Genomic DNA, 20429 nt, shown 5'->3' with positions numbered 1-20429 from the left:
ATATGTTATATAGTATAACACTGTATGTTATATAATATACTATCTATTATATATGTGTATATATAGATATCTCATATATATGGCTTGGGAGGATATTCACTAAACTGTTAGCAGTAGCTTCTTCTTCTAGGTGAGTGGCATTAATGACTGGATATAAAAAGAGAAGTTTCTCTTTATACTTTATGAACTTCTGATTTCTTTGGTTGATTCAGGTTTTTAATGAGCATGGATTACTTTCATATATTAAGAAATAAAATATTTACTATTTAATGAAAAGTAACAAGTAGCCCCAAATCCTGGCTTAAAGAAATAAAGCAGAGATTCTAGAGTCCGAGAGAAATGGGTGCGTTCCCGTTCAGCCACTGCCCACCTGGAGGGACCCTGAGCAATGCGGTACCCCTCTGAGCCTCCATTTCCTCACCTATGAAAGGGGATAACACTTACCTCATAGGCTTGTTGTGAGGACCAAGTGAAATGATGTTAGTAAAGGGCTCAGGATAGTGCCTGGTATACAGTAGGTGCTTAATAAATGTTCTCTATTGTTATCATTACTATAATTGTTATATAATTGTCAGGATGGGCTGGAATGAGATTCAAGGTGGGCATGGTGCCAGCTGCAGAGAGTGCGATTCTAAATGGGCTCCCCGTAGCCCACACCTGTGCCATCCCCTCCCGATCCCCAACTGATCCATCCCCCCCACCCACCCCAGCCACCTGCACATGATGTTCCGTAGCTTCTCCAGGTTGGCGGGTGTGAAGTACCAGTAGTTGCGGTCACACCTCTGCACGTCCTTCTCGATGCGGTGCAGGTTCACCGTGTACAGATCCAGCAGCTCTGGCTGCGGGCCCCCAGGAGGGGAGGAAAAGAACAATTACACCCCAACTCGTCACAGAGGCTGTCTTCCAGAGATTCTCTTTCCTCCTCCTAGCCCTCTCCTGTCATCACTGAAAAAAACTTCCTCTACCTAATAATAGATGGACCAGTCAGATGTTCGACTTTTTTGTTGTTGCTATTGTTTCCTGAGAAAGCCTCTTTCACTTTGTATGATGAAAATTCTCTTTATTTTTTTCCTTTATAAAACAACACAATCCCGGGACTTCCCTGGTGGGCCAGCGGTTAAGACTCCGCACTCCCAATGCAGGCGGCCCGTGTTTGATCCCTGGTCAGGGAACTAGATCCCGCATGCCGCAACTAAGAGAGCCCGCAGGCTGCAACTAAAGATTCTGCACACCACAACGAAGATCCTGCAAACGGCAATGAAAATCCCACATGCCGCAACTAAGACCCGGTGCAGCCAAATAAATAAATATATTTTAAAAAACAAACTAAAAAAAATAAAACAACACAATCCTATGAGATGTATAGAATTACTATCCCCATTTTATAGATGAAAAAAGTAAGATCGATATATATATATGTATATATATGCTACAATATATATGTAGCAAACTAATAAAAAGCAAACAAAGAAATGAAAATACTCTAGGAAAAACAAAATTTTTTGCAGGAAAGAAAAAACATATACAGGTTACTACATGGATTATGCATTAAATTGTTATAATAATATAACCACCGAACAGTCATTTAACTAAAATTATTATAACCATAGTGAATGGATGGGGACTGGGCCGGTTTCACTCGTGTGGTGAGGGGGCGGGGGGGAGTGGGAAGGAAGAAGACTGAATCCTCTTCCTCCACAGTGGGGAGTCAATAGATGTCAAAAACTGAAGAAAAACAAAAAAAGATCAGTAAGTAGCAATACAAGTGTATTATTTACAGACATGAGTGTAAACACCAGATAATTTGGGCAGAATAACTAAATACTACTGCCTCTGGGGAGAGCCTAATGGGCAGAGGTGGGGCAGACAACTTCCAGTTTTTGGATCCAGCCTTGTCTGACTGTTTGACTCTTTGTGATAGAAATAAAAAGTCCTTTAAAAGAAAATGGATATACAACACCTGGCCCAGAAAACCTCCCTTTCAGTTGATGTCCTTTGCTTTGGGCTTTTTGGCAAGAAAGTAAAATATTTAAAAGCTATTGGACCTGAGTGTAAATCAGGATGGTCACCATCAAGGTTGCTATTGATCGCTATGGGCTGAGCACAGAGGACTTGACTCACTAATTCTGAAAACAACTCAGGGAGGAAGGTACTAGATAGATAGGGAAACTGAGGCTCAGAAAGATAAAGTGATGTACCTAAGCTGAGATCTGAACCGAGCACTGTTTGTCTGCAAAACCTGTGTTCTTTAAGTATTATATTATCTTCTCTCCCAAATGGGTTTCTACAGTAAACCCTCCGTGACGGGAAAAGGCAATGAATCAGAGGTCGTTCTGGATAACTGAGGTTTGTGGGACACTCCCACCCTCCTGAGGCTGCAGAAAATTGAGCGGAGGAGAATCCTGGTGACTTACAGAGTAGGTGACGCCACTAGAAGACACGGGGGATGCCTCGCTGTTGGCAGAAGTGGTCACGGCCAGAGAAGCGAGCACGGGGAAAAGACTCTCCATCTCGGGCTCCTCTGAGAGGTTGTCTTCACTGTCCACCTGGCTCTGCTTCCCCACCTCGATGCCTCTCCAGCCCTCCATCGCAGGGCCCCCCCTTTTGGGCAGAGCTACATCCATACTGCCAGTGATGGACACGAACTCGTCCATGCTCCCGTTGGCCAGGAGGTCACTCTCCAGGCTGTCCTGCACAGCCAGCTCCTCACGGGGGACCTCATCCCGGGAAGCGGTGGCCTCGCTGCTCTGCCTGTCATCCACACCGCTGTCCCTGGGTCGAATCACCAGTGGGGCAGGGTGCTGGGCATCCACGACGCTGTCCTCCGTGCTCAGGCTGGGTTCTGAGTGCTCCGAGAGGCCCGAGGAGAAGTTGTGGGAGGAAGGGTGGCCGGAGTCTGGGGAACAGGTGCCATTCACCAGGTTCCCGTTGGGGATCTTGGGCTGCTTCTCCTCCAACCTGCATTCTGCCTCGACCTGCTCCACCTCGTCCACAGACTCAAAGACCTGCAGACCAGGTGCACAAAGACAGATGGACTAGGATGTCTGTTGTGGTGCTGCTTCCAGCAGCAACCTGAATATCCATCCACAGGGGACTGGTTCAAATACGGAACATGCCTGCAGGGGAACACTACACAGTCAGTAAAAAGACTGAGGCAGAACAAGGTGTAATATATGCTCCCATGTGTAGAAAATAAAAAATTGCCCCATATGCACGCATAGGCATAGAATAATGCAGAAAGAAACAAGGAAGCATTGCAGTTGACTCTGAAGAAGAATATCTTTTATCATACAAAATTACGTGCACGTAATTTTCTAAAGTAAAAAAATTAGTTAACCACATGAGGAACAGGCTAAAAAAGCATCCATGTGGTGGACTATTATGGATCAATTTTCAAAATTAGTTAGATGTATATGAAATATTAGGAAAAGTCTCCAGGATACATATCTAAGATTTATTTGTGGTTCTTTGTGTCTTTAGGCCATATCCCATCAAGGCAGACTGTATAAGATCATGTCCCCAGATCACTTGAAATATTTCTTCTGTGTGGTTATGTCACCAACTTGATTTACTGTTAATTTCATGTGCTTCTGGTTTTAAAAAGATTTCTTTTCGATTAAATTGCTTTTGGAGTTAACTTACCTAACTCCAAAGTCAAAACTAGAAAACAAAGTACATTCAGGGAAATGTAGGTTCTTTCCCTGCACCCCTCACCCCACTTAAGTAACCATCTGATCAGTTTCTGGTTTATCCTTCCATCGTTTTAGAAAAAAAATAGATGCAAATACATACATATATTAATAGTTCCTCTGTTTATGCAAAAGGTGACATACTATGCCCTTTTTTTTCACTTTTTTTCTTTAATATTGAGTGAGAATGTGTTAACATTTCTTTGCACTGAACGAAATGAAAGGCTGTTGAACAATACATCTGATGGTATTTATTTAGAAATTTTAAAAGATTACTAAACATCGCAATATATTACATACTGTCTATATATTTCTGTGTATGTAAAGGCATACAGAAGGGTCTGGAAGGATACACAGCAAATTGAAGATAGCAATGTTATTTCTAGGGAGGGCATGTGGGGCTTAGGGATGGTCAAAGCCAAATTTAGTTTTCTCTGTAATATTTTAATTTTTTTAACAGGCAAAAGAGATTCATGTATTACTCGTGTAGGTAAAACTTCAATTTTTAATGCTAGCATAAAAAGCTAAAACAGATCAACCATGAGTGACCTGTATATGAGGGACCTCCAGTCCGGTTATTCCAGGTTGGAGGGAGGGGGATGGGGGGGCGGGGCCTCCGGGAGGTCACCTGTGTGCTGCTGCTGGAGTCGCTCTGCAGGCAGATGTTCTGGCGGCCCGAACTGCAGCTCTGGGAGGACTGAGAGAAAAAGGGGCAGGACGGAGTGTGGGTGAGGCTGCATCCGGGCTCAGGGTCCCCACATTGAGCTCAGGAGGGGCTGCTGGGCTGGAAGTCAGTAAGTGTGGTCTTATCTCTACTCCTGACTCGGGCAAGTCCTTTCTCAGGGCCTCAACTTCCTATCTATCAAATAAAAGTGGGGCGGCGGCTCACTCCCTGCTCCCTGGAGCCTCCTTGGAGGCCACACCAGCCACTGGACCTCCACCTCCCACCCACAACCAGAGAACCCCACCTTTAACTGCTCTGCACTTGAGACTTCCAACTAATATTTTAGTTCAACTCAAAGGACTGGTTGTATGCACGTCTATTTTCTACTCCTTCCCTGTATACATGCTTTTTGCCCTATAACTTCTAGTTTCTGTCTACCCTGCTAAGCTTGGCCAAGTGACCTGCTTTGGCCAGTGGGGTGTTAGCAAACTCGACAGGGCAAACACATAAAAAATGCTTGTGCATTTCTGCTTTCTCTCTTTAAGATCTGCTTTCACTGTGAGAACATGGCCAGGCTAGCCTGCTGGAGGATGAGACGTGAGGAGCAGGGCCAAGTCACCCCAGATATGTGAGAGCCCAATGAAGATCAACAGACCTTTTAGCTGAGCAGAACTGCCCGGCTGACCCACAGACTCATGAGTAAAAAATATATGTTTACTCTTGGACTCATCACTGGCTTTTGGGGGTTGTTTGTTACACAGTATTAGTGTGGCAGTTGATGACGGATTTATCACTCGTGAAGGGAACTGACTTTCTTTTCATCCCCTGCTTTGGGATGCTAAACTGGAGATTCTATCAGGACAGATATGTCTGACCTGGTCACTGGAGCATTCTTGACATTCCAGGACATTCCTGACAGTACCTGGCACATAGTAGGTACTCAACAGCATTTGCTGAACAAATGAAAGTCTAACACTGTGCTGGGCACTTTATTTGTACTAGCAGCAGTGAGAGGCACTGTTTGAGTTGCACACAAATCTCCCCTGTACAAATGATCATTCCCACTTCATAGATGAGGAAACTGAGGCCCAGAAGTAAAGGCGCTTGTCTGAGCCCCAGAGCTAAGAAACGAAGGGGCTGGAGTTTGAAGTCAGGTCTGTCTGACTCCAAAGTCACCTTCCACCCAAAAGCCAGGGGTGAGACTCTGTCCCAAGGCCCCAAACACCCAGGCCTCACCCTTCCTACAACAGCCTGATGGAGCAGAGCCCCGCCCCCGGCTCCCTGAGGGGAGCCACCCGTCACCTCATTGCTGATGGTGGAGTCCCGGTGCATCATCCGGTGCAGGTGGCTGTCCAGGCTGGCCCCCGAAGAGCATTTGGCCAGGGCGGCCGCGTGGGATTCCCGCTCCCTCTGCCGCACAATCGCCTCACAGCCCAGCCACTCGGACATGGTCTGCGCGTAGCAGGCATGCATCTGCTCGTCCACCTGCCAGGCAGATGCACGGTCACCTGGAATGCTGGGATCCCAGGGGACAACCAACCCAACCCAGAAGATGGTGGCTCTGACCTGGGACCCTGAGCCCTAGAAACACCCATCCAACATTCATGGAGTTAACATCCATCAGACATTAACTGAACACCTACTATGTGCCAGGCACTGGCTAGGCCCTGGGCATACACAAAAGTGAGCAAGGCAACTCCTTTCTTTCCATTTTTCCCTCCTTCCTTCCTATCTTCCTTCTTTTATTCATTCATTCATTCATTCATACACTTATTCAAATATTTGTTGACAACCTACTCTGTGCCAGGCAGTATACTAAGCTTCGGGGATACTAAAGTGAGCAGACTGTTTCTTTCCTTCTTTATTACCTTCTTTTCCTCTTTCCTACTTCATTCATTCATTCATTCATTCACTTGCTCATCTACGTTGGTAAGTACCTACTATGTGCTAGGCACCAACCTAGGCATACGAAACACAAGATGAGCAAGATGCCTCCTTTGTCCATTCCTCCAGTCACTCAACGCATTTACCAAGGGCCTCCCAGGTGCCCAGCATGGGGGTAGATGCTGAGAACACAAAGATGAATAAAAGTGACCCTTTCCTTTACTTACAGCAATGGCTTTAGAGAAGGGCCACAGGTTTCTAGTGTTTCCCTTGTGGGATTTCAGCAGAGAAGATCGGCGCTTACTTCATTTCTGTGTTGCACAGCCCAGGTAACTGAGGTTCTGAATCTGCCAGACCTCTGGGCACACGTGGGGCAGACAAGCTGACGAAAGGGTGTGAGGGGGCAGGAAGGAGAAGAGGGAGGGCAGGGAGCCTGCCCCGGGCCAGGGTTTGGGGGGGCGGGCATCCTTTAGCTAGTCAGGGCTTCCAGAGAGAGGCTCCGGGTCCACCCTGCCCAAGCCTGTCATGGGCAGCTCCCTCCCACTGACCTCCCGAAGACTCATCCAAGCCCATCTCCCTGTTCCCACTGCCATCCTAGGCTAGGCTTCCAGGACCCCTCACCCAGATGACCTTCCTTCCTGGTGCCTGCTTGTCCCAGGTGGCCCCTCCTGCCCATCTCCCACTCGGCAGTCTTCCTCGTGTTTCCTCTCCAGCCCTGCCTCTCACTGCTGCCCCCACCCGCCTCGTCCTTCACGTCCCAGCTACCCACATCCGCACGCCCTTCTGCCCCTCCCCACACAAATGCACACAGACACACACGCATCGCATCATGCAGGCATCTCTCTTCCTAGAAGCCCTTCCTCAGTCTCCTCGCCTGGAAAGCAAACTTTTCAAAGAATTCAGGTAGGCTTCTGCCTGGTGGAGGTGCCTCCTCCGTGCTCTTAAAGCCCCTGCGTTTGCCTCCATCTGATTTTGCATGAACCCCCCTAAACTAGCAAAGACCTTATCTAATGCACCTCTGGGTTCCCAGTCCCGAGCACAGGGCCTGCCACACTGGAATCCTCATGCTGGTCCTGAGATCAGTTTAGACAGTTCACAGCACAGCCTCAGCATATGGAACCACAGTGTGAGAAAGTCTCCATATTCAACTTTTCTGATTACGAGGAAGGCCAGTCTGGCACTACTGTGTCTTTAATCCATCCTTAATACTTTATAATCTCCCTTCATAACAAAGAGAGAGAGGCCTCAGGCAGCCTGTGACATCTAGGTAGAACTGAATTATATCATTTTGTCACATTCTATTTATTTTTGAAGTTTCCTTCTCCTTTGGCAAGCCATATTGGTTTTCCATTGATGGTAGGGATATAAAATGCCTTTTTAAGTAAGTTATATAAATTTTTAAGTGAATCAATTCAAAGACAAATACTTAGTAAATCATAGCACAGATGGTACACAGACATGGAGTGTAAAATATCAGTGGGTTTTGAAAGCTCAGTATGAATAAAAGAATGTAAAATATCTCACTAATAATTTTTATATTGATTAGATGCTGAAATGGTAATATACTGGATATACTGGGTTAAATAAAATATGTTATTAAAATTAATTTCACCCTGATAAAATGACATAGAACCACACACACACACACAGAGGAGCGGATGCAAAAACTAATGAAATCCTAGGTTGTACTGTACCAATGTTAATGTGCTGTTTTTTTGTTTTTTGGGGTTTTTTTAGCTGCGAGGCCTTTGGGATCTTGGTTCCCTGACCAGGGATCGAACCCAGGGCCCCGGCAGTGAGAGTGCCGAGTCCTTACCACTGGACCGCCAGGGAATTTCATTAATATGCTGGTTTTGATTAATATGCTGGTTTTGATAATACACTATACATAATAGTTCTATAAGATGCTTCCATTGCGGGAAGTAGGGTGATGGGTACCTAGGACCTCTGCATCACAACTTTTGCAACTTGGCGTGAACTTAAAATTATGTTAAAATTAAAACTTTAAAAATATTAATTGTATCTGTTTCTTTTTACTTTTTAAAATGTAACTACTAAGACATTTAAAATTCCATATGTGCTACAGTAATGAAGACAGTATGGTATTACCTGAAGATTACTAATTATAGTGTGGCATTAGATCAAAGGCACAGAATAGAGAATACAGAAATAGACACCACTCTAATAAGCCCCACTGATTTTTTTCTCCTTCACTTTTTTTATATTGAGGTATAGTTGATTCACAATATTACGTAAGTTTCAGGTGTACAACACAGTGATTCACAATTTTTAAAGGTTATACTCCATTTATAGTTATTATAAAATATTGGCTATATTCCCTGTGCTGTACAATATATCCTTGTAGCTTATTTATTTTATACATAGTAGTTTGTACCTCTTAATCCCAACCTCTATCTTGCCCCTCCCCTCTTCCCTCTTCCCACTGATAAAAACTAGTTTGTTCCCTATATCTGTGAGTCTCTTTCTTTTTTGTTACATTCACTAGTTTGCTTTATTTTTTAGATTCCAAGTATAAGTGGTATCATACAGTACTGGTCTTTCTCTGCCTGACATTTCACTAAGCATAATACCCTCCAAGTTCATCCATGTTGTTGCAAATGTATGCCCAAATGATTTTTCACAAAGATGCAGAAGCAGTTCAATGGAGGAAGGACAGCCTTTTCAACAAATGGTGCTGAAGCAATTGGACATCCAGAGGCAAAAACCAAACCAAACCAAACAAACAAACAAAAACTCTTGACTTAAATGACACACCATATCCAAAAATGAACTCAAAATGGATCATGGACATTTTAGGAAAAAATAGGAGAAAAAGCCTTCAGGATTTGGGGCTAAGCAAAAAATGATTAGACTTGACACCAGAAGCACAATCCATCAGAGGGAAAATTGATACACTGAACCTCCTCAAAAATCTAAAAATTTGTTTGCAAAAGACCCTGTTAAGAAGACAAAAAGACAAGGTACAGACTGGGAGAAAATATTTGCAAATGACATATATGACAAAGAATTAATATCTAGAGCATAAAAAGAACTCCCAAACTCAACCATAAAAAAATGAAACAATTCAACAAGAAAATGAACAGAAGCCATGATCTGACATTTCACTGAAGATTCACAGATGGCAAGTGAGCACGTGAAAAGATGTTCAATATCACTAGTCAGTTGGGAAATGCAAATTAAAACCACAATGAAACACCATGTACACAGTAGTTTGAGTGGCTAACATAAAAAATAGTGATAACACTAAACCCTGGTGAGGATGCAGGTGTGGATCACTCCTACAGTGCTAGTGGGAAGATAAAATGGTACAGCCACTGCAGAAGTTTGGCGGTTTCTTATAAAACAAAACAAAGTGTGAACTGCCATCAGGCCCAGCAACTGCATTCGAGCATTTATTCCACCTTATGCTCACATGGAAACCTGTATATGAAGGTTCACTGCAGCTTTATTTGTAATCACCAAAAAACCGGAAACAACCTGCCTATCCATCAACAGTTGGAGTTAAACTGTGGTGCATCCATACTGTGGAACACTACTCAGCCGTATAAAGGAATCAAGAATAGATACGCGCAGCAACTTAGATGAATCGCTACAGATTTACACTGAGTGGAAAAAGTCAATCCCCAAAGGTTATACACTGTACGATTCCATTTCTACAACATTCTTGAAATGACAAAGTTATAGAAATAGAGAACAGATCAGTGGTTGCCAGGGGTTAGGGATGGGAGTGAGTGGGAGGGAGGGAGGTTTGGCTATAAAAGGACATGAGGACCCTCGTAGCACTGGAAATGTTCAGTATGTTGACTGTGGTGGTGATACACAAACCCACACGTGTGATAAAATTGTAGAGAACTAAACAGACACACACACGAGTACAAGTAAAATGGGAAGTCTGATTAAGATTGAGATATATATATATATATATACACACACATATGTATAAGGATATATTATACAGCACAGGGAATATGGCCAATATTTTATAATAACTATAAATGGAGTATAATCTATAAAAATTTTGAATCACTATGTTGAACACCTGAAACTAATATAATATTGCAAATAAACTATATCTCAATTAAAAAATATACATATTTATTGTAAACAAAAAAGAAATGCAATAAAATATGGACTTTAATGTAAAAATAAAGATTCATACACTGCCAGTATATCTATGTCAATGTCAATACCCTGGCTGTGATATTATAGTTTTGCAAGAAGTTACCACTGGGGGAAGTTGGATAAAGGATGAGATATCTCTGCATTATTTCTTACAAGTGTATGTGAATCTATCATTACCTCAAAACGAAAAGGTATTCAAAAAAATGACATCTGTGGCATGTGTTGCGTTTCTATTGGACTGCGCTGCCCCCAAGCTTCCTGACTCCCCAACATCTCCCTGCCCCACCTTGGTCCACCCTGGGACCAGAGCTCTCCCAGCCCCACAGTACCTGGCTCTTCTTGCTGCCAAAGACCCCACTGCCCATCAGGGGTAACCAACCTCCTTCCTTTCTGTTTCTGTCATCCCAAACTGGTAGTGGCCCAGGAGGAAGGGCCACACGGCTTTGCGGATCTCTGGCTGGATGCCCCCGTAGTAGATGAGACGCAGCAGCTCCTGCTCCTCGTAACTCTGTGGTAGGTGGGGGGAAACAAAGGATTTGGTCAACAGGAAACCGGGGGATGGACTCTGTGACCCAGCAGTCCCGCTTCTCAGACCTAGCCCTCAGTGATCATGCTGTGAACGAGCAAATCCACATGGGCCCAGATATCCATCGCAGCATCATGCAATAAAGCAAAACCCCAGGAACCCCCATAACTGCCCACCAATGGGGGAATGCTGCATCCCTATGTGGGAATACCACACGGAGAGTAACAGGGCAGCAGGCGCATTTATGACAACCTACATAAAAGGACGTTCAGTGTATGTTGTTAAGTGTAAAAAATAAGATGCAGAATAGGTCGAGGGTGAACCCAGTTTTGTAAAAAACAAAAGCAAAACCCAAAGGTCAGAATATAATGAATTAACATTTCTACTTAATTTTTAGTCAATTTTGTGTACTGTGCTTATTGGGGAATATTATCTTGGAGTTATTAATCTTGACTCAGCACTAAGAAAATTGTTTTAAAGCGAATTAAACCGAAAAGGAACCATTTCCAGCTGATTCTTCGTACACTAATAGCTTTTGTGCACACAAGAATGACTTTAGCAACTGTTTGCTGTACTGTGGAATAGATTTGTCCTCTTTCTTTTCTAAAATTCATTTTCAGGCAAAGGCTTTGCAGATACAATTTGTCAAGCAGTCGCGCTGGGGGACCAGAGTGTCCTATCTGTGTGTGTGTGTGTGTGTGTGTGTGTGTGTGTGTGTGTGTGTAAAGTGCCAATGACTGCCAGAAGGCTACCCTGAAGGACACTAGGGTCCTGTTTCCTCCCACCTCTTTACTTCACATTCTAAAATTAAAAGCATGTTTCACTTCTTAACACTAGTCTTAAATGTACCCAACCACAGTGGCAAAACCAGCCATTTTGTTCCTGTTAGGAATTTTTATTCATATTGTATTGACAGCCTTGTCAACGCTGTATAAAAATTAGGGAGCTATTTGGGGCTGAGGCTGTGAACGCTTCATCGAAAATCTGTGTTCTCTTCTCCCGGAGTCCATAGCTGGACTCCATTTCCCAGCCTCCCTTGCAGGTGGGTGTGGCCATGTGACTGGGTTCTGGCCAAAAGGATGTAAGAGGAAGTGATGTAATCCATTTTCAAGCCAGGGCTTTGAAGAAGCAGGTGTACTCCCTTCACACTTTCCACTTCCCCTCTGCTGGCTGGAAGCAGATGACCACAAGGCCCCAGAGGATGGTGGGGCCACAAGACTGAAAGACCCCGGACCCTCTAGAGGGAGGAGAGATGCCCACTCACCAGGAATGCCCACCCAGGACTGTTAAGTGAGCAATGAATACACCTCTATGGTGTCAAGCAACCAAAACAGCGGGGACTATGTGTTACTGCAGCCCAGTCCACCCTGACACAACGATGCAACCAAGCAGACTGTGAAAGGGTTGCAGGAGTGTTAGATGAAAAATATTCATTTTTGACTATTTATTGTTTCAGCCAATTTGTCCTTAGGATACTGCCTCCCAAACTGGGGAGATCGCGAGGAGCATTTGGGGAACTTTCTTTTCTTTTTTTTTTTTTTTTTTGGCCGCAACGCGCAGCCCATGGGATCTTAGTTCCCTGACCAGGCATCGAACCCGGGCCTTTGGCAGTGAAAGCACGGAGTCCTAACCACTGGACCGCCAGGGAATTCCCTGGGGAAGGGGAACTTTCAAAATATAAATTCTTGGGCTCCACTCTTAGAGGTGCTCAATCAGTAAAGCTGGAGTGGAGCCCAGAAGTCTATAAATCTTTCGAATTCCTCAGGAAATGTGCACTCACTCTCACAGACTGCCAGGGATTATGAACACTATAACCTTTCAAGAAAGGTAAGCTGGCATATCTAATTAAATTTAAAATGGACATCAAACAGTTACATTTCTAGGACTCTACCCTCGAAATAAGAGAACTAGTACAGAAAGGTATATGCTTATAAAGATGTTGACTGCAGCATTGTTTGAAATAATTTAAAAAAAAGAAAAAGGAACAGCCCAGATGTCCATCATTAGAGGAAGATTTGACTAAATTATGGTCCACCCATATATAAGGTGCTAAGGTTCTAACGTGTAATATTTCACTTAGAGATTTGAAAGATGTCTTTGATATAAAAGTAAGTTGGTCACTTAAAATACAAATATAATGTTACCTCATTAAAAAAATGAGTTTCAGCTATATCTATATAGACATATCTGTGGATGTATAAGTATGGGAAATGTATAGCAGGGTCTACACCAAACTGATACTATTCATTAATTCAGGGGATCAGAACTAGGGGAGTGCAGCAGAAGAGATGATATTTAAAAACTTTAAAAAAATTCTGTACACCTGTGTTCTTCATTCTTTGAATTGTTACAGTAAGAAGGCATTCCTCCTGTAATTTAGAAAAACAACTATTTCCGGCAAAAAAAGAAAACCACCCTTCTGCTTGTCCAGGTTTGGGAATCAGTTTGTTTTTCCCACTGAGTCCCCTGGCATCCTCAGATTAATACACAGAATAGCACCTTCCCCCAACGTGGGGAAGCCAGGCTGAGCCAGGTGCTCACCAGCTTGGCCCTCCCCAGGGAGGAGGGATGCAGCTGACGGAGCCACCGCATTCACCCAGCGTGGAAGAAATGGGTATCTCCTCTGAGAGCCTGCACTTGGCAGCAAACCAGTATTTCTTAGAGTGGATTCTGCCTTCCACCATAGGTGGTACTTTTCCAACAAAGGTCCCTGCGGCCACATACATTGGAAGGAACGTTCCATATGCTCTCCCACACTCCCCCAATTTCCTGAGCGTGACAAGTATATCAGCATAGCCAAGGCTCTGACAAGTCCTGCAGGGTACAGAAAGCTGTTTAAGCTTGTTTCCCAAATTATTTCTCCATGAAACTTTTTTCACACATAAACATTTCCCTTCCAAGAATATTTGTATTCTAGTAAGAAAATCTTAGAAATCTATCTCCAGGCGAAATAGCTAAGGGTAGAATTCTCGAGCCCTAAGACAAAGATGAGAGAAAAGGGTTTCATGTAGTGGTGGGTTTCCTTGGTCCAGCTGCCTCCCTCTAACTTAGCTACTCTCATCATTCTAAGTAGCCAACTGGACTGTAAATTCCTCTGGCCGGGAAGTCACAGAACATCATACAGGACCGAGCATACAGCTGATGCTTAATAAATGCTTACTGACTGACTCATTCTTTACTCCTTCCAGGCAAACATATGTATTTTCCACCCTCCCTGATCCTCACCCCAATGGGCAGAAGCGGGCTATGGGTGTTGGAACTCTCGAGGAGGGGACCTTCAGTTTGTGTATGGAGAGCCCAAGGATGTCACAACACCTGAGTCCCCACGCAGGTGGGTCTATTCCTCAGATGATAGGAGGTCCCCCCATAGTCTCTGTCCCCCCACAGTCTCTGCCGCACGGCAGGCTGAGCCGGGCCAAGCCTTACTGTGCTGTCCTGCAGGTACTGCTCCCAGATCTCGGCCGTCAGCCCGTGTCCAGCATCGCAGGGCAAGTCCGGGGACACGATCATGTGATTGACCAGGGCTGACAGGTGGGTCCTCACAGTGGACAGGTGTCTGCAGTAGGCGAGCCCTGCCGGGGAGGGAGGAAAAGTGTCATTGTCCACCTTCCAACACCCCCTGCCTTGTCTCACGGAGGCTCCAAAGTACTGTCCTACTCGCAATCTGATTGAACCCTCGTGACCAGCAAATTGTCATCATCCCCCTTTTCCAGATAAGGAAGGTGAGGCTCGGAGGGGCAAAGTCACTTTCTGGCTTAACTGCTTAACAGCCCTGTGACCCTGGGGAAGTCATGTCACCTTTCTCAGCCTCAGCACCTCCTCCACTGGAAACCAAGGCATTTAGTTCACAGGCTGGAGGCAGGAAGAGGCCAGTGACTCCACGGGCTCGCTGTGCCCTGGGGTACCTCCAATCCACACCAAGAGAAAGAGAATGGGAGAGAGGGGGATGATTCATTCAAACTGCAGCTGGACAAAGAAGGCCCTGGCCAGTCAGTAGCTGGGGAGATGCTGAGGGCACTGGTTTGCTTTCAAAGATGGCCCTGGCCCTTCGAGCAATTCCCACCAACTTGCCCCCCTTCATCTGCTCCACCCTGGGTGCCGGGTCCACAGGAAGCACTCAGCCGGTGCTGGCCTATGTGCGCTTTGACCATGCCCGTTCCTTCTGGCTACTGACCCCCAACTCATCCTCGAGTCCCAGAGAGGACCCTGGACCATCTGGAGCCTGAGGAGTCACCCCTACCAACAACAGGGGTAATCATGACGATTACGATGAGGATGATACGATAGCTAACACTTATATAGCACACTCTGTTCCAGGGAGCTGTTCCCAGAGCTTACGTAACTTAGTTGATTCTCACTACAACCCTATGAAGCAGGTACTCTTACTACGCCCATCTTATAGGTGGGGAAACTGAGGCACAGTCTGCGTGCATCACTTGCCCAGGTCACGTTGCTAGGTGTTGAGTTGGGATTTGAATGCAGACTGTCTGGCTCCAGAACCTGGGCTCTCAACCACCATCAGGGAGGAGCCACACCATGTGATGACATCAAGACCCATCTCGACCCCCAACCCTTCTACCAGGAAGCTCTTCCATTGCGGTTCCATAAATACTCACCCAATGCCTTCTCCACGCCAGGCCCTGCGTTAGGCACTAGGGATGGGTAGTAACAGAACAGGCAAAAACCTTGATCTTGGGGAGCTCATGCTTTTCCTGTTTCTCCAGGCCGATACGACCTGCACTGTTTTTTTGCAGGCCCAAGCAGTATGTACTAACACTTTCCTAGAATCCCTGAAAATATACACATTTTATCTTCCCCATCTAGGCTGTGAGGCAGGGGAAATAAAACCTGCTAAGAATCAAAATAGCAGAGTGGAAAAAACAGAGGCTTTGCCACCAGGCAGGCCTGGGTGTGAGTCCCAGCTCTGTCGTTTATTAGCTGTGTGACCTTGGGCAAGTCACTTTGCCTCTCTGTGCCTCAGTTTCCTCATCTGTTAATTGGAAATAATCAGAGCACCTGTATTATGAATTTAGTTTTTAAGTTTTTGGGATGGGATCAGGCCATCTTACTCTTCTGCTTCTGCCTATAGGAGAAAGGGACTGACATTTACTGAGCACCGACTGCACGCAATGCCAGGTGCTAGGGGCTTTATACATGCTTTCCATTCAATCCTGAAAGCAAACCCTCTAAGGTGGGCACTGGAGATGCAATGGTGAGTAAACCAAACCCTTTCCAGCAAGTGTTCAGTGCCTTCCCTTAGGACCAAGGGAGAAATTTTATGCCCAATCTGTAAATGAGGAAATTGAGGCTAAGAAAGGTTAATGTAACTTCACCAAAACTAGACACCTAGGAAATAGGAGTCAGGCTCCTTCCCCTGATATTGCTGGCATGCAGTAGGCACTGAATAAATGCTCCCTGGAGACCACAATGGCAAATAAGGCCAATACGCACATCCATAGAAGGCTCTGGAAAGAATCTGGTACTTCATATTGTCACAGAGAAGCTTCAAGGGAGCCCTGAAGGAAGGAAAAGGAAGACACTTAGTACAGATCCACACATAGCCCAGGTTTGCTGGAGAGGAGCATAACTCGTTATCTCTAGGGAGCAGATTAAAACCAGCCAGTCAAGTAGACTGGGGGTATTATTCTTTCTATCTACATAGCATCACTGCCCCTTCTTCTGCTATCAGCTTGGGAGTTACCTCCTCCCCAACTCTGTCTCTATGGTTTGGGTAGAGCTGATTCTACCCAGTACATGACTCAGCTTGGAGTCACAGTTATTGGGTCGGGGTGGGGTGGGGTGGGTCACATGATGCAACCTGGGCCAATGAAAATCAGCCCTGGAACTTTTGTTGGAACTACTAGAAAACAGACACTCTTTTCTCTGCTTGAGTTCCTAAGCCAGTGGGATGTAGGGCAGCAGCTGCTGGGATCCATTTTTACTACTGCACAGGAAGGGCCAGCCTGAGAATGAAACCATCATAGACACAAGCAGAGCCAAGAGCCAAGGAAACAGACATCCCTCTATGGAGCATCTTGATCCAGCCATGCCTGAAGCCACCATACCTCTGGATGTCTCAGTTCTATCAACAGATTTTCATTTGCACCAGTTTGAAGTGGGTTTCTTTCACCAGCAGAAAGTGTTTTGACATCTTTTTATTTTTTGATTGGAGTGTGGTTGCTTTTCAATGTTGTGTTAGCCTCCACTGCACAACAAAATGAATCAGCCATCCATATACAGCCATATGTCTGACTTCTAAAGTGACCCAGCTGAACCAAAGTGGAGCCAGACTGCGATTCAGACTCTGGCTGACTGCAAAGGAGGTAATGCCTCAGAGCTTCTCCTTGCATGGGAATTTGCAGGGGGACTGTTTTGGCTGAAAGAAGGCCTCAGAATTGATGGAGAAAACAGGACTGCTGAAGGTAGTGTTGTGCATTCTTGGACAAAACAGAGTGGAGGAATATTACACCCATTAAAAACCCAGCGAGACTGGGAAGGAGGCATGGCTGAAGTCCTCCAGTTATGCACATGGAGGCATTAAACATTAAAGTCACCCTCTTTGTGCCCTCAGGCTGGTGAGGCTTGGCTTCCTCGGGTTACATAAGGACAGCATCACACTGACAGCTGCCCCACAGTGGCCTTGGCTGTCTACAAGGTGGTGAGTTCCCTATCATTACAGATATGGGAGCAGATACTATGAGAGGCACTAGGTTAGAACAGCATTTGTCAATTGTCCATGGACCATCAGCCACAGAATCACTTGGGGTTTCTCCAGCATGTGGATTCCTAGGTCCTGCACAGACCTACTCAGTCAGGATCTCCAGTAAGTGGTCCAGGAAGCAGTATGTGATCTCCAAAGTGATTCTGATGCCTATGAAAATGTGAGAATCTCTGGTCATTTCAGTGCTTCTCAAGCTTAAAAGTACACACATGATCTTGGGACCTTGTTAAATGCAGATTCAGCTTCCGTAGGTCTGGGATGAAGGACAGAGAATCTGCTCAGGTGATGGTGCTGCTGGCCCAGAGACCACACCCTGAAAACCAGGAAGTACATGGCTTTATCTGATGCTGGCCCCCATTTACACACCCATGACTGAAGACTGGATCACCCACTGGGACAGAGGCCCAGCAAGGAAAAAAGAGTTCCATTCTCCCAGGCCAGGCCAGGCGGGGTCAATGGGAAACATGACCAGTCTCAGGAATGGGCTGACTAGTTCCAAGGAGACAAAGCCCTGTGGGCAAGAAGAGAGATGATCTGGGGATTTAACTTTATGCAATAAATTAAAAAGTGTCATTTATTGAACATCACCATGTGCCAGGTACACATGCTGGCCACTTTAAACCGTTATGTGATTTGTCCTTACAACAGCTACATAACGTAAGCATTAGTATCCCCACTTGGTGGAAGAGCAAACTGAGGCATGTTTGGTTGTCATTAAGTAATATTTCCAGCTTCTGTCTTCCAGGAGCGTGGTAGGACGCACTTCCTGGTCCCTTGTTGGTGGGGCCAATGAGGTGTGAGTGAAAATGGTAAGTGCTACACTCGGGCTGGAGCATTTAACCACTGGTTAAACCCCATCCGGAGCTCCATTTTCCTCAGTCACCATGATTCGCAATATTCAAGATGGTGGTGGCTCCCTCTGCCAGGCCCTTTAATGTGGAGAAAGCAGAGCCCCCAGCTAACCCAGGATAGACACACAGCATGAATATGCACGATGGACAATCCTTTATTGTGATAAGCCACTGAGATTTTAGGATTGTTTGTTACGGCGTCATAATCTTGTTTATCCTGATCGATATATGTAAGGAAGCTCCAACAGCTAGGACTTCACAAGGCTAGGATTTAACCCAGACATGGATGATTCTATAGCCTATGTTCACTCCTCTGAATTCAAGGCAAGGCAAGAAATGGGCATCTGCAAATCTTTGGTAAATCCTTCCGTTCCCTCCATCCACAGTCCAAGCCCCTCATACCTCTCATGGTTGCAGCCATTGGTTGAGCCACCATCAGCCGAGCCACTCTGTGAACAGGATGAGCAGGAAGATTTCCGTGGGCTGGGTTGCCATAGCGATGGCAGGTTGCTCACGGAGACATCCATCAGGTCCTGGGGGACTGTGGTGGGTAGAAGGGGCAGAGGAAGAGCCATGGTTAAGCCTATGTGGGTCACAGAAACCTCACCCCAAAGCAAGCAGCTCACCCCCAGACCAGCACAGGGATAGGGAAAGACCCTGAATGTCACAGCAGGAAACGGCGACCCCAAACCAGGTCCTTGAGCCCATCCGAGCCAATGAAAGCCACCACCAAGATTTCGGGCCCCCAGCAGATGGGCAGAGCCGATGAAAGCTGAAGAGACAGGAGAACAGACAGAAGGAGATCAGAGCCAAGGAAACAGGCCCAATCCCCGAGCAGGAGGCCAAGCCTCACCATGTTGTCATTCAGTTGTCCTCATAGCAGGCTGGCAGGAAGGAAGGGGAGCCTGCTGGGGACTTCTGGGGAAGGCTGATGGCCTCGAGTCCCCAGAGGTAGGTCTCATGGGGAGCTCCTGGTGGTGAGATGTAAGGAAGCCTGACTCAACAGGTGAGGCAGGGCACCCAACAGCAAGGGGACCCAGTGGAGTCCCCACTGATGAGGGTGCCTGCACTGTCCATGGTCCGGGGCCTGTAGCTGCTCTACCAAGAGAGCCTCAAATAGGTTGGCAACCCCCCAGAATCATGTGGGGGGGCATGTTAAAAAGCCATATGCCTGTATCCCACCCCTGACCTACTGAATTAAAGTCTCCTGGAGATACAGCCGTCGAGTCTGTGTTTCAGAAACAGTTTTGAGGTAGCAGCCACATTGGAGAACCAAGAGGGCACAAATGATCTCCTAACTCTTGGACACTGGTGGTTCCTGATCAATTGCTCCCAAGGATATAGCACTTATAGTCTCCCTTACTGTTTTCTTTCCCAGCTCCGTGGAAAACGCAGCATCTGCAATGCTGCAGAACAAACACACCGGTGACCCAGGCATTAGAATTTCTACAGTTCATTTCCTGGCCTCTTGGTGCAAAAAAGTTGTTTTCTCTAGGACAGGGCTTGGTAAATATTTTCTGTAAAGGGCCAGGTAGAAAATATTTTAGGGTTTGCAAGCCACTATCATAACCACTTGACTCTGCTGTTGTAATGCAAAAGCAGCCAAAAACGAAAAGCAAACAAATGAACATGGGTATGTTCTAATGAAACTTCATTTGTGGACACTATAATGTGAATTTCATATCATTTTCACCTGTCACAAAATATTATTCTTCTTTTGATTTTTTTTCGATTATTTAAAAATGTAAACACCATTCTTAGTTCACGAGCTACACAGAATGAGACTGGATTTGGCTTGTGGGCCATAGTCTGCCAGACCCTGCTCTAGGAAATTAAGAGGGGTACTCATTTGCCCCATGAGCCATGCCTCCTCAAGGATGACTGGTAATACCTGGCCTCTTCCCTTGGGCTCTAAGGGGAGGGGGCGCTGTGGATCCGGCCCCCCGAGTCA

General features: G+C 45.7%; 1 protein-coding gene across 3 annotated transcripts in view; it reads right to left on the bottom strand.

The window, feature by feature from the left end:
• SGSM1 (small G protein signaling modulator 1) overlaps positions 1–20429 on the bottom strand; it is an 82479-nt gene that overhangs the window by 13156 nt on the left and 48894 nt on the right. For all 3 annotated transcript variants that reach the window (XM_082417388.1, XM_082417387.1, XM_082417389.1), the window contains 8 exons: positions 18881–19019; positions 16358–16422; positions 14333–14478; positions 10760–10888; positions 5656–5838; positions 4318–4386; positions 2415–3005; positions 715–839 (listed from right to left, as the gene is read on the bottom strand). In XM_082417388.1, the coding sequence (XP_082273514.1) occupies positions 715–839; positions 2415–3005; positions 4318–4386; positions 5656–5838; positions 10760–10888; positions 14333–14478; positions 16358–16422; positions 18881–19019 (1447 nt within the window). The remainder of the gene's footprint in view (positions 1–714; positions 840–2414; positions 3006–4317; positions 4387–5655; positions 5839–10759; positions 10889–14332; positions 14479–16357; positions 16423–18880; positions 19020–20429) is intronic.

This window comes from Balaenoptera physalus (genome assembly GCF_965194825.1).
Source record: "Balaenoptera physalus genome assembly, chromosome: 12".
NCBI classification, from domain to species: domain Eukaryota; kingdom Metazoa; phylum Chordata; class Mammalia; order Artiodactyla; family Balaenopteridae; genus Balaenoptera; species Balaenoptera physalus.
This window is presented reverse-complemented; position numbering and strand designations above follow the sequence as displayed.